Source organism: Eulemur rufifrons, chromosome 24 (genome assembly GCF_041146395.1).
Source record: "Eulemur rufifrons isolate Redbay chromosome 24, OSU_ERuf_1, whole genome shotgun sequence".
Classification (NCBI taxonomy): Eukaryota; Metazoa; Chordata; class Mammalia; order Primates; family Lemuridae; genus Eulemur; species Eulemur rufifrons.
The window spans coordinates 5074178-5092005 of record NC_091006.1 but is presented as its reverse complement, the minus strand read 5'-3'; the positions used below and the strand labels follow the sequence as shown (position 1 = coordinate 5092005).

Here is a 17828-nt window from a genome sequence, read left to right as displayed (position 1 = left end):
GAGTATCCCTAATGCCTGATCGTGTGAGCCTGAGTATAACCGTTTGTGTAAATGTGCTTTTCCTTCATATAAGTGAGTCTTACACAAATAGCCACCCACAATCATGGTCACAGTTACATACAAACTCCACTCGCACAAATGGTCACGCGCATAATCACACTGTCACAAAAGCACAACCACGTACCCGGTTGCAGTCACACACACTTAGCCCAAAGATAAACTCTAGTCTCCCTCCCGCGCTCACAACACAACCCACCCCTCCTAAGGGTGCTCCCGCTCTCAGAGGCCTAAAACTACAGACATTCCTCTTCCACGGCCCAAGAGATCCAGGATACCTCACCTTCAGCATCCTCAGGAAGGTCTCTGGTCCAAGTTCTGATTTGGATTACAGGCGAGGCCATACGCCCATCCCTGCTTTCTCAACCGGTCCCGGGACGCCCTCACCTGCCCCTACCGCCAGACCATTCCACCGATGCTCCACCGGACGTAGCTTTGGACAGCGGTGTCCTCTGGGAAATGTAGTCCGAGGGGGAAAGGCTGTGAGCTCCGCCTGGTTAAATCTTCCGTCAGGCTCCGGGCTGCACTTGCGCAGTTTCACTTAGGGCTGGAGTGACGGCAACAACTTGCCGGGGTTCGTTTCTTGATTTCTGTGAGGACAGATTTTGGGACTAGCACAGTGGCTGCCCTATCCCATCAAAGGGGTGGTCGCGTGCGGTGACTTAAGAGAATTGTTGTTGGCTGGTGCGGAGGGATCTGGCCTCCAGTTGCGAGGTTGCGGTGGGAGGAGTGTTTTGTTGTGAAACTGCACTTGTGCAAAGGTGACTCCCGCCAAGAGGAAGAGGGTGTATGTGAAACCGACTGTGACGGTGTCGTTTGTAAGGTTTGCATGTGAAACGGTTTTGAGAAAGTTTGAGGGAGTGGCTGGGCTATATGCCCGCGTGGGTTCATGCGGTGAACTTGGCCACTCGTGCAGTGATTGTGAGGTGATGTGGCCGTTTGAAACTGTGTGATTACGCATGTTTACGGAGAGCGACGTCACACACATAGTGACTTTGTAACAGGCTCAGCAACACAGATTTCTACTTACCAAGGCCAACCTGGCTACAGCTATTGTTGAATCTTGTCAGTGGTGGAGACCAACACTCGTTCCCCAATATGGCACCACTCGCTGGTGGCAGGTTGATTACATTTGGCTGCTTCCATCATGGAAGAGGCAGCATTTTTTTCTTACTGGAATATACACTCTGCATATGGATTTGTCTTCCTTACATGAAATGCTTCTGCCAAAACTACCATCCAGACCCTTCAAACACGAAGATTTGGGTTACCCCACCAGGTAAAGAATCCCAACCAGCTGAGGTGCTTGCTGAGGGCAAAGGGAATATAAAATGGGTAATGGCTTTTATCATTAATAGGAAGTTTTTTTTTGTTTTTTTTTTTTTTAGACAGAGTCTCACTCTGTTGCCCAGGCTAGAGTGCCGTGGCGTCAGACTAGCTCACAGCAACCTCAAACTCCTGAGCTCAAGGGATCCTCCTGTCTCAGCCTCCTGAGTAGCTGGGACTACAGGCATGCACCACCATGCCCGGCTAGTTTTTTCTATATATATATTTTAGCTGTCCATATAATTTCTTTCTATTTTTAGTAGAGATGGGGTCTCGCTCTTGCTCAGGCTGGTTTCGAACTCCTGAGCTCAAATGATCCATCCACCTCGGCCTCCCAGAGTGCTAGGATTACAGGCATGAGCCACCGCGCCCGGCCGGAAGTTTTTAAAAAGTTTAAAATGAGTAGTGGGAAAATGTAGTTATATATATATATATATTTTTTTTTTTAAATGTAGTTATAAATGCCAGCTATAACCAGGTGACCAGTTACAGAAAGGACTGTAATTGTCATGGGTATTTCTTCCTTATTTTGTGTTGTGTGTGTGTAGCAAAGCTTTGTTTTCTTCCCTTTCTTATTTCTTTATCATGTAGTATAAGGTGTACTGACTTTATATCATAGTATTTAAGTATTAACTTCATATCATAATTATTAAGTTATAGGATATATCAAGGAGAAGGGTAAACATCACCTAGACTTTGCATCCTCTTCTGGTGAAGGGGTGAATATATTTTTGGTTGCACACAGGATAGTTGTATCATGTTAAGCAGAAACATGCCTTGTTACTGTGTTTATTCAGATATTAAGCATGGTTTTAGGAGATGCTTATGGGTATCAAGTTGACAACGGTGGACTTGTGATGGTAATTTTATGTGTCCACTTGGCTGGGCCACAATGCCCAGATATTTGGTCAAACATTCTGGATGTTTCTGTAGAGGTGTTTTTTTGTTGTTTTTTTTTTTTTTGAGACAGAGTCTCGCTTTGTTGCCTGGGCTAGAGTGAGTGCCGTGGCGTCAGCCTAGCTCACAGCAACCTCAAACTCCTGGGCTTAAGCAATCCTACTGCCTCAGCCTCCCGAGTAGCTGGGACTACAGGCATGCGCCACCATGTCTGGCTAATTTTTTTTTCTATATATATTTTAATTGGCCAGCTAATTTCTTTCTATTTTTAGTAGAGACGGGGTCTCGCTCTTGCTGGTCTCAAACTCCTGACCTCGAGCGATCCACCCACCTGGGCCTCCCAGAGTGCTAGGATTACAGGCGTGAGCCACCACTCCCAGCCTGTAGAGGTGTTTTTTGGATGAGATTAACATTTAAATCAGTGTACTCTGAATAAAGCAGATTACCCTCCGTAATGTAGATGGGTCTCATCCAATCAGCTGAAGTCCTTAACAGAACAAAGACTAACCTCCCGTGAGCAAGAAGGAATTGTGTCAGTAGACTGCCTCTAGGCTCAAACTGCAACTCTTTGGGTCTTCAGCCTGCTGGCCTGCTTTGCAGATTTTGGATATCAAGCCTCAAAAATTGCATAAGCCAATTCTCTCTCTCTCTAGATAGATAGATAGATAGACGGATATAGATATATGTATACATATGTATATATATTTACATAGATGTAGGTACACACACACACACACACACACACACCCCTCCTCCCACCATTCTGTTTCTCTGGAGAACCCTGCCTAATACACTATCCTAAGAAAGGAAGAAGAAAAAGAAGAAGACACATAATATGAAGCAGCAATTCCAAGGTAAGGTTTGGGCCTCTTATCCCTTCTTCCCTAGCCAGAATACCCACAGTCATACTTGGGTCAAAACTAATAGTTTGTTGGAAGAGAACATAAGATAAATCATTCATTGCATAGTACTTAGAATATGCTGGGCTGTAAATCTAACTTAAAGACTTAGCGTTTTTTCACCTACTTTTTGAAGAACTTCCGTTTAATAAAATACCTCAAACATATATTCTAAAATCAACAGGTGGTTCTTATAAAAGAAAATAGGAAATATACTTAACAAGTATGCTTAAATTTAAATTTATATAATTAAAAATCACTATCATATCCTGGAAATCATCAATGTTAACATTTAAAGGCATACCTCCAGATATTTTTCTTTCTATTGCTGATGTCTGACATTCTATCTGTATGTATACACTGTGTAATGGGAAAAAGCTGGAATGAACTTAATGTATCCAAACAAAACAATGTAACCATTAAAAAATTATAACAGTTCAAAATTTGACACATGGAAAGTTGTTCAGTATATTTTGTTAAATGAAGAAGGTGGATTTCAAAACAGTATTATAGTATGACACTGTTTTGAAAGAAAAAAAATCCTATATAGCTATATCCATGTGCTTATTCACAGAAAAACAGGTGAAATGATTTGAAATATTCAAAGAGTTTTACTTTAAGGTGTTTCTGCATTCTCCAAACTTCTGAATAAGAATCTACTAATTTTGACAATGAGAAAAAACTGCTCATCTTTGAGAGCAGAAAAATAATAAAAGGAGATATGGGTATGATAAAAGGAATATGATACATGGAGTATTGTGTTGAAGTAGTTTGAATTCCGGCTGAAGTGACCCAAACTTTCTTCACAGACATTTCAGAGTGGTAATTGAAATACCATCTTAAAGGTCCTAAATCTAGAATCCTAAGATTTTATACACAATGGAATCCTCTAGTCAGTTGCTCTCACTTACCTGGGCTCAGATCTCTCTTAAGCAACCTCTCCAACAACTATTGCTCCGATAAGGAAATCACATATGGTTTGCAAGTAAATTAATTAAGTAATTAATAATAAACCCTGCACATAGGAGAAAAAATGGAATTTAGGTCTGATGTGTCTATACAAAAATTGAGACCATTCCCTTGATCATCAAGCAGGAAAAAAAAAAGGAAGTTGAGAAAGTATTCTGAAGGATCATGGTGATACTTTAGAAATAACACAGGATTTTCTAATCCTTCAGAAAATTAGCTAAGCACCCTAAAAATTCCCTGATGAATCACAGTGAAGAAAGTCAGATATTCCCAGAATGCAGAATCTGAATTAGAAATGGGAAAAGAGAAGTAAAAAGAGAGCCCCAGTTGCTTAGTTAAATAAATATATGGAGGTCCTATATCACACTTCTCTACAAATTTTTCTGAGTGGGGTGCGTCGTCTGTACTCCATCCAGCAGAAGTCAATGCCACATTCCTGAGTCTATATATCCCTGAAATGACAGGAACCCATGTGCCCATAAGATCCTGGAAGGGAATGTGTGTTGGGCAAGACATGGGAGCTAGAGAGCAAGGAGAAGGAGTTGCACAGGAAAGTTACTGGTTAAATAAATTACCAAATATCCATGTACTATGATACTAAGATAGACAAATGCAAAGTTGTAGGAAATAGTTAAGAATATGGAATATTTTCAAGATATATTATCAGTAGATAAATCACTTTACAAAACAGGTTGAATAATAACAATTACATCAATATGGTGACTTTTAAAAATCTGGAAAGTTAAACACCTGTTTATCTATTGCTGTGTAACCATTCCAAAAGCTTATGGCTGGGCATGGTGGCATGTGCCTGTAGTCCCAGCTGCTTGGGAGGCTAAGGCAGGAGGACTGCTTGACCCCAGGGTTCAAGGACAGCCTGAGCAACATAACGAGACCCCATCTCTAAAAAAAAAAAAATTAAAATTTTATGGGTTAAAACAAAAAACAATAAGATCATTATTTTGGCGGTTGGCAATTTGGGCTTGGCTTTCTGAGTGGCTCTCCTGCTGATCTTATTTATGTGACAGCAGTCAGCTATTGGCTTGATGGGGGCTGGGTGGTCCAAAATGGTCTTGCTGAAATATCTAGCAGTTTTTGCTGACTTTCAACTGGAGGTCTCTCTCCAAGTGAACTTTTATCTTCAAGCAAGCTGCGCTTAGTCTTCGAGAAATGGTGGTATCAGGGCAGGAAAAGGGCAAGAGCAAAAGCTGCAAGACCTCCTGAGGCCTTTTCTCAGAAGTCTCACAATGTCACTTCCACCACATTCTATTGGTCAAAGTATATCACAAGGCCCTGTCTAATAGTAACCTAACCATTGACTAACATTTCAGGAGGAGAACAAAAAAAGGGAAAAAAACTGACCTTTACCTTGCTTTTCACATATGCTCAGTAATGTTTCACTTTCCTCAGGGCTCTTCTCTTAGAGAACTTCATGAGAAGAGGGAACGGAATAGGGGAGAGTTAAGGAATTAATTATGAGACACCAGACCTTTCTTGGACTCCAGACTGTGTCTAGATTGGAAGAAATTCTTCCCACCACACAAGTTCTCATCATGTACCACACACATACTGAGATGGAAGTAAAAGGGAGATGGGAGTACTGCTAACCCTTCTTAGTATCCAAGGGAAAGGCCAGGGTAATGGATATCCAGGTCTGGAAATTTTCTCTAAATTCATAGCAGTTTCCTGGGGAGACAACTCTGGAATGACATGGTACTGAAACATGGAACTTGACTTCAGAGAGTTCCCAAGGGAGATCCTCTGACGGAGGAATCCTACTCCTAGTTTCTCCTAATTATGTCTTCCTAAGACTCTGCCTAAGGGACACTTCCAGTCCAAAAGCCTCATTCCAAAAACAGGTCTGTGCTTTTCTGTTTGCAAACTATATTCTATCATTCAAATATCTGATTCCTCTTTTGATGTTCATTTCTCTGCAGCTGGGGTCCATATGGCTACAAAGGGTGGAAAAAAGAAGTAGCTGGGAACTCAGGGATACAGAGCCCAAGAGACAACAGAACCTAAAAACTGGCACGTAGGTGGGCACTCACTCCATAGATACTCCCTCTATGTTAAACACCAGGCTGAGCACTTGGGAAGGAGTGCTCTGAAGAAGACAACCTAGGCCATGCTTCATTGCAGGGTGACTCTGGCTAACATAGGCATTGATCGTAGTCTTCACAGGCACAGATAAACTTTCAGGGAGATCTCCTTCCAACAGACCTCTCAGTCCCAACATTAAATCCGGAACGGCAGATGAAGCTGTACCTGTCACACAGTAAATATCACAGAATTAAAAGCCTCTTCCAACACACTAGATTAGAGCAGCACTGTCATATGATGGATGGTCTCAAAACCCACAGTGTCGCACAGCCCACATCACAACCGACCACGGTCACCCAAAAGGTCCTGCATCCGGTACATACGAGCACAATCACGCACCTGTCACACCCTTATCACCTCGTACACACCCCTGCCTCGTCATGACCACAAACGTTCACACGCAGGTACCCGCGTATTCACAGGCCTGAGCTACAGGCTCCGCACGCCCTGTTCGCGCCCCAGGAGCTCTGGATTTCTCACTGTGAGCGCCCCACGCACCAAGACTCAGCTCACCACTCGTAGCCAGGGGAACTATGAGAGAGAACTTGGTAGAGGAACTGGAGATCAAATTACCAAAGCAGCCCGAGGACCTATGGGAAATGTGGTTCAAGGCCGGAAACGCCCGGATGTGGAGAAGGCGCGCGCGCGCGCGCGTAGCCTGTGGTCCAGAGAAATGCGCCGCGGAGACACCTGGGAGGTACAGTCCGCGCGGGAGTACGCAGGCGCAGAGTGCTGGCCAGTGACCAAAGGTGAGGCTGGTGGGTCCTCCCGGCGCGGAGGAAAAGGGTGATGGTGGAACCCGTTGGGAAGGCCGAGGAGGGAGGCGGGAACCTGGGCTGGGGAAAGCAAGGAGGGAAAAGGGAACCTGGGCCGAGGAGGCTGGGAGAGGAAAGTGAAAGTCCGGGCCCCAGAGAAGGCGGAGAGAGAAGCAAGAACCTAGGCAGAGGAAAGAACCAGGAGCGCAGGCGGGGGAGTGCCGAAAAGGGAAGCCGGACTCCGAGGCGGTGTGAGCTCACCAAGGGCAGGAATTTTGTCTGTTTTTACCCCCGCGAGGAAATCCCAGAGCCTGGAGCGCGGCCTGGCACAGAACAGACGCTCAGTTTGTGTGGCTTTTTGTGCTTGTCGTTGTGTGTTGAGGGGGGGCGTGTGTTATACCGTGTGAGGTTGTGGAACCGATTGTTTTTGAAAGTGATAAAGTCTCTGCGCGTGTCTAGACAAGTTTTAAATTAGGTGTGAGTCGATTTGTGTTTGAGACTATATCCGACTTTGGAGAGAAGATAGTGAGGGGATTGTGAGTGAAATTTTGTTACTTTTTGTAAGTATGTACGAGCACTGTGAGATTGCGCATGACGTGGGAACCTATGGGATTATAACTGTTTAGTGGGTGACACAAGTATGAATATGTGTAATTTTTGAAGTATTTTGTGTGCACAATCCATGACAACTGTGAATGCGCCTCATTGCGTGATTGAGGTGGAGTGCTTGAGAAACTGGGTGCTGACTAGTTAGGTGTGTGTTGTTTAGAGTCTCTGAATATTGGCCATTTTGTAGGCCTGTAGAATTTGACCCTGCGGCAATTAGACAAGTAAAATTAGTAGAGATTTTTAAAATAGAGAAGAGGAAGTAAGATAATTTTCAGTTGGTAGGATCTTATATTGGAAAACTTCATATTGACTAATAACTAATATGTTGAAATAAGGAACACCACTGGGAACACACGAACAAAACTTTCTTCCATAACTTTCACGCAAAATTTCTATTTGGGTGAGTTTTTTTTCCTTTGCTGGGTTCAATAATTTCTTCAGACATTCTTTAGATAATAAAAAAAATCTGTTGAACATTTAAACAGAAGATCAATCTCATCTTATCATAATCATGTATCTAAATAAAATGTTCACTGTAGAAATCAAACTTCAAACTTATTTTAAAAGCAGAAACTCTCTCCCTTCTGCTGGAGGCCTAAAATATGAAAGAGTACATGATCAGTTTCTTCTTTAATTCCTCCATCTCCTTTTTATTCCTTATAGGTGGGTAGTCTTTAGCTCGAATGGATTGGGAGCTGGGAAAGGAATGAGAAGTCAGAAGTCAGGGACAAGAAGAGGCTAACATGACTGATACTGCTATAATTTAGTGTAAGTCATTTCTTACCTTCTGAGAGAACTTGCTACTGGGAACCTCCAGAAATACACTTCCCTTCTCCTGGGCACAGCCTCTTCTCCAGCTGCATCCTTAGTGCTTCCTGTTGGCATACACCTGCTCTGGTGGGGTTTGTATGTCCAGTTGGTCCTTTTGGATAGGATTCCAGATATCCCAGGCAGCCTCCATCCATGGTGTCTAAGGTGCTACTGCTAAGGTAAGGATTAGCCACTGTGGTTACTTTGTCCTCCCACACCCTGGAAACACATTCATTTTTGCCAAGAATTCTCTCACTTTGGTTCCTTAGTAGTATCAGGATCTGAGAGGCCCCTTGTTTGTTACAAGGAAGGGAGAAGAACCTACTTTTCTTCTCCCTAGAAAACAACGTTCTAAAAATAATTTACTCTCTTAAAGAGATATTCCCCTCTCTAGCCTCTCAAGGTAGGAGTTAAATTCTAGCAAAACTTTATAGTCAGCAGCTTTACAAGATCCTATTTTAGAATGAGGGACTCCGAATTTTGTTTGGATGATCTTTGGGACTTATTAGCTGAGACTGAGGCAAAAAGATTTCTAAGTTATCATCTTCTTAAAAATTAACAATGACAATAATTAGAAAACTCAGAGGGTTGCTGGAAAAAAACATTAACAAATCAATAGGCTTTGCATGCGCTTGTGTGCGCGTGTGTGTCAGAAAACTATGGAAAAATTTTTACAGTGGTCATCAAAAATAAGAGATACAAAGGAAGAGACTTTATTAATTGCATGATGTATTTTTAAAAACCACATTTAAAAATTAAGACTTGAGCAAAAGGATAGGAAGGCACAATATGATAAAAATGTCAAAACTTCCTAATGTTTCACACAATTCTTGTTGCATTTCAATAAAAAATTTTTGAACTCTCTAAAATTCTTAGGAGAAGATGAACAGATCAGCAGTTCTGAGAGAGAAAAATAATCAGGGGGAAGTAGCAGTAGTTGATACTAAAATATGTTTTAAAACTGTGATAATTGCAGTGTGATCCTGGCAATTAAATGAACAGATCAGTGGAAACAAATATAAAGCCAACATCTACTCAAATATACAAAGGAAATAAAATATATGATAAAGGTGGTAGCTTTGATGAGTGAAGGAAATAGAGATTATTGAATACCTATGGTCCTAAACTAGATGGCCAAAGAATTTTTTAAATTTTATTTTTGCATGGAAAAAACAGGGTCAAATGAGAAACTATAAAAAATTATTTGCAACTCATACCACAGATAAAGGATTAAGTTTCTTCCTTTAAAAAAGTCTACTGCCAATTCAGAAGATAAAAATATAATGATAGAAAAATGAAATAAATCATAAAAGACCATCATTCATAGTCAAGAAACTAAAAATATTTTTTAAACTTAGGAAAAGACACTTATCTTCTTTCATAATAAGAAAACTAAAAACTAGAATCACAATTTACACCTATTAGGCAAGCATAAAAAACTTTGTAACAATAGCCTTCCTCAGGGTGTGGAGTATTCTCATATATTGCTGGTGATGGTATAAATTTTACAGGCTTGATGGAGAGTAGCTTGGAATTAGTTAATAACAGTAGGCTGCTTGGGATAGAAAAGGTAGTGCCTGAGGGGAGAGAAGCTTGTGCAAAATCCATCCTGCAGTCCCAAGAGTCCGTATCTCTGGCCTCAAGGATAAAACAGGATTTCTCTAGCCTGTTCTCCCCTCTATTTATGCAAGAGGTGCAGAGTGGACAAGGACCAATACAGGGGAAATGGAGGCAGTTTTAATTGAGTTATAAGTCATAAGAGAGATGTAAGGCATGTGTGATCTCATATTTTGTTTTTTGTTTTTTGTTTTTTTTCACTTGGCTTTGCCTTCTTAGGAACTGCCCCTTTTCTAAAGAGGAGCACAAAGGAAAGACTGGTCCTTTCTTGCACATCTCAAAACCATGGCTCAGGTGAGGTAATGGTTCCTCTCTCCTTTCTGAAAGTCTCTTTTTTTCCTAAGACTATTTGAGTATTTGCCTTTTTTGTCCTAAATCCTCCTGCCTATCTTCTTCTTCAGGAAACTGGTCCCCATCTCTTCCTGTATTGGTCAGATAAGCTTCTATCTTCCACAGATAGTCCTAATTTTAACCAATGTTCACACATTAAGTGGTTATATCATTCACCATCTCCTTTCTCAGTCTTCTCCCAGAAAGTATGCTGGGACAAAAAATGCATTTCCTTGGATTAAATGAGAATATATTATGAAATAAACCTGTCTTATGCAGATAAAAAAGATATAAGGCTTTATCACATTCACACACTGGAGTCAGGATGGAGGTGAAATTGGTAGATTGCTATTAGTAAGTGGCAAGAAGTCTTGTCTCCAGGCTTTGAGTATGGAGATGTGATTGGCAGCTTGTACTGAGAGTCCTGTGTTTCTCCTGTCTATGCCTTCAATTTTGCTCACAGGTGCAAACAATTCCTAAAAATCTGTGGCCTTCAAAGAATATCTTTGTCAGTATATTGATAATGTTATAGATTCATTCCTATTTTTACATTACCTCTAATTTTATATTTGGATGCAGAAGTAAATGTATCTGTATATACCACCATCCTGAACTAGGAGTATAACTCTTAAATATTCTGCTCTTGGTTTCAAAGACACTACTCTTGGCCAGGCGCGGTGGCTCACACCTGTAATCCTAGCACTCTGGGAGGCTGAGGCGGGCAGATCCTTTGAACTCAGAAGTTCGAGACCAGCCTGAGCAAGAGCGAGACCCTGTCTCTACTAAAAAAAATAGAAAGAAATTAGCTTGACATCTAAAAATATATATAGAAAAAATTTAGCCAGGCATGGCGGCGCATGCCTGTAGTCCCAGCTACTCGGGAGGCTGAGACAGAAGAATTGCTTGAGCCCAGGAGTTTGAGGTTGCTGTAAGCTATGCTGATGCCACGGCACTCTAGCTCGGGCAACTGAGTTGAGACTCTTGTCTCAAAAAAAAAAAAAAAAAAAAGACACTACTCTTTCCTGTTTCACTCAGAATATGTATCTTTAACACTGGTTTTCTCCAGATTCTATAAAATTGGTTCTCTTCTCTTGACAGTCTCCTGTTCACTATTCAGTCTCCTGTTCCCTATTCATCTTCTACCACTATTACTCTAATGATGCTCAAATAATTTAAATTCTAAACCTGTGTCTTGAGAGTCAAAACTATACATCCAACTTCCAACTAGATATCACCCCCTCATGTTCCACAGTTCCTTTGTGCACATGTCCAAGATTTACTTCATTATCTCCCACTCATCCTGTTCTTTTTTATTTTTTCCAATCTGGCTATGGTCCCATTCCCTACCTACCTGTTCACACAGCTAATGTGAATTAAATGTCTCTCTTTCACTGAAGAACCATTTAGAGGCAAATCTTGTTTTTCATACCACAGTTCATCTCCACTGAAACCATCTTTATTTGGGTGCCACTTTCATATTGCTCACTTGTCTTCTCATTTAACACCTTTACTTCTTTTCCAGTTTTCCAAGTGCTCACCCAGTGCTTGTTTACACCGTTGTGTTTCTTGTGCTTTTTTGTTTAACTTTTTATTACAGTAAAATATACATAACAGTTTTGCCTCTTCTAGAATTTCATATAAATGGAATTACAGACTATGTACTTTTGGGGGGTGTTGGTTTATTTAACTCAACACAATGTTTTCGAAATTCATTCATGGTTGTTCTTTATGTCAGTACATCGCTTGTATTGCTGAGTAGTAGTAGTATTCTAGTTTATGAATATACCACAATTTGTTATCCATCACCTTTTGAAAAACATTTGCTTTTTTTCTCCATTTTTGACTATTATGAATGAAGATCCTGTGAACATTTGTGTAGAAATCTTTTTGTGGACTTACATTTTCATTTCTTTTGGGTAAATACCTAGATTTGGAATTTGTGGGTTGTATAAAAAGTATATGTTTAACTTTATTAGAAACTGCCAAACTCTTATACAAAGCTATTGTATCATTTTATATTCCCACCATGAATGTATGAGAGTTCTAGTAGCTCCATATCCTCACCAACACTTGTGCTTTTTTTTTTTTTTTCCCTCCAATAGGTTCTTGCTTTTTTGCCCAGGCTAGTGTGACCATAGCTCACTAGAACCTCGAAATCCTGGGCTTAAGTGATCCTTCCATCTTAGTCTTCCAAGTAGGTAGGATTTCAGGTGCATGACATCATGCCCAGCTAGTTTTTTAATTTTTTTGTAGAGATGTGGGCTCTCTATGTTGCCCAGGCTGGTCTTGAACTCCTAGCCTCTAATGATCCTCCCACCTGGGCCACCACACCTGGCCTGATTTTTTATTTTCTTAATGATATCTTTCAGAGCTGAAGTTTTTAATTTTATGAAATCCAATTTATCAAGTTTTTAAAATTTTATGATTCATGCTTTTTGTGTTCTACCTCAGAAATCTTTACATACCCCATGGTTGTATTTTATTTTTTGTTTACTATATAAGTGTTGTGGTTTTAGATTTCCTGTAAATATAACATCCATTTTGATTTTATTGTGTGCTATAGGGTAAGAGTTGAAGGTCCTTTTTTTTTTTTTTTTTTTTTAAAAATACCCAGTTTTTCCAGAGTCATTTGTGAAAAGATGTCCTTTCTCCATTGAATTATCCTGGATCCTTTGTTGACAATTGACCATATATGTGTAGGTGTATTTCTGTAGTCTGTTCAATGCGTCTGTATATTTCTCTCTTTTCACCAATATCATGTAGTCTTGATTAATGTAGACTTATAGTAAGTCCTGAAATCAAATAATGTAAATCTTACAACTTTGTCTTTTTCAAACTTGTTTTAGATATGCTCAGCATTTTACACTGCCATACAATTATAGAATCAATTTGGGACGTCAGTCTCTACAAAAATACCTGCTTGGATTGTGGTTAGGTTTTGAAGACTTTATAGATTGGTTGGTGATAATTGATTTGTTAATAATAATATATCTTCCAATCTATGGACATGGTATATCTCTCCACTTATTTAGGTCTTTTAAATTTCTCTCAGCAGTATTTTATAATTTTGAGTGTATGGATCTTTCAAATATTTTGTTAATTTTATTGCTTAATTTCACTTTCAGTTTTTTGTTGTTAGTACATGAAAATAAAAATGATTTTTGAATTTTGGCTTTTTATTCTGTGACCTAGCCAAATTCAGTTATTTCTGGTACCTTATTTTGTAGATTCCTTAGTACTTTCTTCGATATGGTCATGTTATCTATAAATACAATTTGCCTTTTTCCTTTCCAACCTGTAGGATTTTATTTCTTTTTCATTCTTATGCACTGTCTAGGACCTTCAATACAGTGTTGAATAGAATTGGTAAGAGCAGATAGCCTTGTCTTGTTCCTGATCTTATGGGGAAAACAGTCTTTCACCATTAAATGTGATATCATCTGTCATTTGTAGTTACATGTCATCAGGTTGAGGAAAATTCTTTCTATTTCTAATTTGTTGAGAGTTTTTATCATACTGATTTTTATCTAATACTTTTTCTACACTAATTGAGATGATCATATTCTGATATTATGATTCATTATATTCTTGATTTTCAAATGTTTATTGCATTCCAGGAATAAGCTCCACTTGTTCATAATGTGTTGTGCTTCTTATATATATCATCTTATTCAGTTTGCTAAAATTTTGTTAGTATTTTTTGGTATTGGTATTCATCATGGGTAGTGGTCTATAATTTTCTTTTTTTTTTTTTTTTTTTTTTTTTTTGAGACAGAGTCTCACTTTGTTGCCCGGGCTAGAGTGAGTGCCATGGCGTCAGCCTAGCTCACAGCAACCTCAAACTCCTGGGCTCAAGCGATCCTACTGCCTCAGCCTCCCGAGTAGCTGGGACTACAGGCATGCACCACCATGCCCGGCTCATTTTTTTTCTATATATATTTTAGTTGTCCATATAATTTCTTTCTATTTTTAGTAGAGACGGGGTCTCGCTCTTGCTCAGGCCGGTCTCGAACTCCTGACCTTGAGCGATCCTCCCGCCTCGGCCTCCCAGAGTGCTAGGATTACAGGCGTGAGCCACCGCGCCCGGCCTATAATTTTCTTTTAATGTATTTTTCTGGTTTAGGTTACAGTACAAAATTCACCTCATTAAATGAGTTGGAAAGTATTACCCAGTTTTCTGTTTTCCAAAAAGAGTTTCTATGGTATTCTCATTAATTCTTAAATGTTTGATAGATTTTTACCTTGAAGTCTTCTGGGCCTGAAAAAAAAAATCTTTGTGGGAACTTTTTAAATTGCAAATCAGTATCTTTAGTTTAATGTTTTCAGATTTTTTTTCTTTTGGTAATTGATTTTCTCTCTCTCTCTCCTTTTTTTTTTTTTTCCTTTGTTTTGGTAATTCATCTTTTTCAAGTGAAATGTTCATTTCATTTATATTGTCTAATTTTTGCCTTTAGTTTCTCTAGAATCTTCCCTTGTTATCCACTTAATATATGTACTAATAGTGGTCAGTTTTTATGTTGTCCTTTATTTCTGAATCCATCTAAGTAGAAGTTTTCACTTTTAGTGATAATTTTCAAGGAGTTGGCTTCAGGTTTTGTTGACTTTCCCTACTGTTTGTTTATTTATTTATTTATTTTTAATTTAGACACAGGGTCTCACTATGTTGCCCAGGCTGAACTTGAAAGCCTGGGTTCAAGCTATCCTCCCACCCCAGCCTCCTCAGTTGATTTTTGCTTTTTGCTTTATTGTTTTCTTCTATTTGCTTTGAGTTTAATTTGGTCTTTTTTTAAGCTTTGTGAAATGGAAGTTTGAATTATCAATTTTATAGGTTTCTTGTTTTGTAATAGAAGCATTTAAAGTTATAAGTTTCTCTCAGAGCCTGCTTTAATTGCATTTGTGGATTTTGATCTGTTTTCATTTAGTTTAGAATATTTTATGAAAATTTCCTTTTTTGTTATTCTTTGACCCAAAATAGGTTACTTAAAAGGGTATTGTTTAATTTTCAAACATTTGGGGCTTTTCTAGATATCTTAATTTTTATTGATATCTAATTTAATTCCATTGTTTTCAGAGAATATATTCCATATGGATTTGTGTTTAATCTCTTGAAACTTGTTAATGTTCCATCTTTGTGAACAGTTCATTTGTTCTTAAAAGGAATGTGTATTCACAATATTATTGAATGTAGTTTTCTATAAATGGCAAATGGGTTTATTAGATGGTTGATAGTATTCTTTAGATATTCTAGCTATTTACAGATTTTTCCTCTGATTTGGTTCTTTCAGTTACTGATATATATATTAACATCAACCATGATTTTTGACTCTGTTATAAGCTGCATATACATTTGTGATTGTAACATTGTCTCCCCTGAGACATTGTGACATTGTAACATTGTAACTTTGTCTCCCCTGTCATTGTGAAACAGCTAATATAGCCCCTTGATTCTTTAAGCTTCTTGTTGCTACTGTTTATCCTCGCCTCCTGAGAGCAGATAAGTTGTCCCTTGTTCATGTACTTTAGCTCTTAGTCAAGGAATTGGTGAGTGTTTATATTTAGACTTTGAGATTTACTTCCTGCAGTTCCCTTGCTTCTAGAGTTTTACCTCCTACACTTCTTGCTGCTTTGTCAGCCCCAGGCTCTGACATTTCAGTCCAGTAAGGCTTCAGTTTTCTTCTGCTTGAGCTGTGAACAGTTTGTGGAATGCCGTCAGTCAAAAAGCAGAAGCCTTAGAATCTCACTAGGTGCACTTCGTTTTTCGAGACTTTTTTCTGGTTTCTTTTTGCCTGCTTTTTACTAAGCCCTCTCTGTGATCTCTCCAACACATGCATATTTTATCAACCAGGGTTATTAAAATACGAGTTTATATTCAGATTTTGAGTCTCATCCTTTCTGTAGTTCTCTTGCTTCCAGAATTTACCCAAATTTCCAGCTCATCTGCCAGCTCTAAATTCTATCCTTTGTCACCTTTGAGGAAGTAAGTGTTATATGCTGCAAAAGCTATGGAGTTTCAGGTTCTCTGATGCAGAAAAGCCACAAAATTAGCAATTCTTACACATTGTAATTGCTGTCCTTCAAGGAAAAGCTCTTGTTCAATTTCTACCTGCTTTGTCACTTTCCAGTGCCTTCCATTAGTTTTTTATTGTCTGTTGTGTCCAGATTTTGTAATTATTATCTGAGGGAGTGTTTTCTTGACCATTTCAAGTGTTATTGCCAGATGCTAAAAATTCTACCATGTATTTTAAAGCCATTTTCTTCCTATGTAACGTATTCATCTTGAAGGGGAAACAATTTATCCCTTAGCAAAAGCCTGAGAAATTGTCATAAGCTGTATCTTGTCCACGTTCTACCTGTAATACCTTCTTGCAGATTTATGTTTACATATACTTTCTTGCAAGTATATGTTATATGCCTGTGGGGTGTGTTTTGTTTGTTTTGGCACCTAAGTAAACTAATATGTGTTTGGGCATGAAGTGATCTCACAGTAAATATGTTCAGAATGTTTTTTTTTCTAATTTTATTTATACATATTTTTTCAGTTGTCCAGCTAATTTATTTCTAGTTTTAGTAGAGACGGGGTCTCACTCTTGCTCAGGCTAGTCTCGAACTCCTGACCTCGAGCGATGCTCCCGCCTCGGCCTCCCAGAGTGCTAGGATTACAGGCGTGAGCCACCACACCTGGCCCAGAATGTTATTTAAAATTCAGTGACAGATATTTCTACCTTGATGTTTGTTTCCCCCACAATGTAAATCATAAAACAGGGAAAATGATTATCTTCCTTAACAAGTTTTTATATGAATGTCACAAAGGAGCAGAGTCAAAAGTAGTCTTTGATATCTAGTCAACCTACCCTGATTATAGTTCCATCCATTTCAGGGATCAGTGTCATTCAAAGATGTGACTGTGGACTTCACTCAGGAGGAATGGCAGCACCTGGATCCTGCTCAGAAGACTCTATATATGGATGTGATGTTGGAAAACTATTGCCACCTCATCTCTGTCGGTAAGAAAAACTCCTTTGAAAACTTTCAATACATGTATTTCCTCTCAAATTGCCTAAAGTATGATAGTCTTGAATTTCAGGGGTAAGAGGTGATGAGTTTCTTTTGGTTGGCAGAAAGAAGGATTATATTCTTCACTTGCCCACTTCAAGGTGCTAAGTTTATTACACAATTGAGTGTCTCAGTTTGCAGTACTGAACCATGCACCTTACTTGTTTTTCAATGGTATTAAAGCTTAACAAACTTAAGTCTTATTTTCCTTTATCAGGGTGTCACATGACCAAACCTGATGTCATCCTCAAGTTGGAGCGAGGAGAAGAGCCATGGGCATCATTTGCAGGTCTTACCTGCTTAGGTGAGTTTCTGACTCCCAGGCAGATGAAATCTAGTGGAAAGTTAATTTAAAGGGGTCAGGTGATGGGTGGTCTACCTTTGAAATGTTTTAGAAGTGTCTTTA

At 39.2% G+C, this 17828-nt stretch overlaps 1 protein-coding gene across 6 annotated transcripts in view; it reads left to right on the top strand.

Moving 5' to 3' along the window:
* The first annotated feature begins 6990 nt into the window (after window positions 1–6990).
* ZNF565 (zinc finger protein 565) overlaps window positions 6991–17828 on the top strand; it is a 60808-nt gene continuing 49970 nt past the window's right edge. Inside the window, exons 1-5 of one of the 6 annotated variants that reach the window (XM_069458154.1) lie at window positions 6991–7006; window positions 8284–8380; window positions 10259–10333; window positions 17247–17373; window positions 17640–17726. In XM_069458154.1, coding sequence (XP_069314255.1) covers window positions 10325–10333; window positions 17247–17373; window positions 17640–17726 — 223 coding nt within the window. In that variant the 5' untranslated portion in view covers window positions 6991–7006; window positions 8284–8380; window positions 10259–10324. Of the gene's footprint in view, window positions 7253–8275; window positions 8381–10258; window positions 10334–17246; window positions 17374–17639; window positions 17727–17828 lie in introns of all 6 variants that reach the window. The other 5 variants (XM_069458153.1, XM_069458151.1, XM_069458150.1 and 2 more) reach the window with 5 other exon arrangements.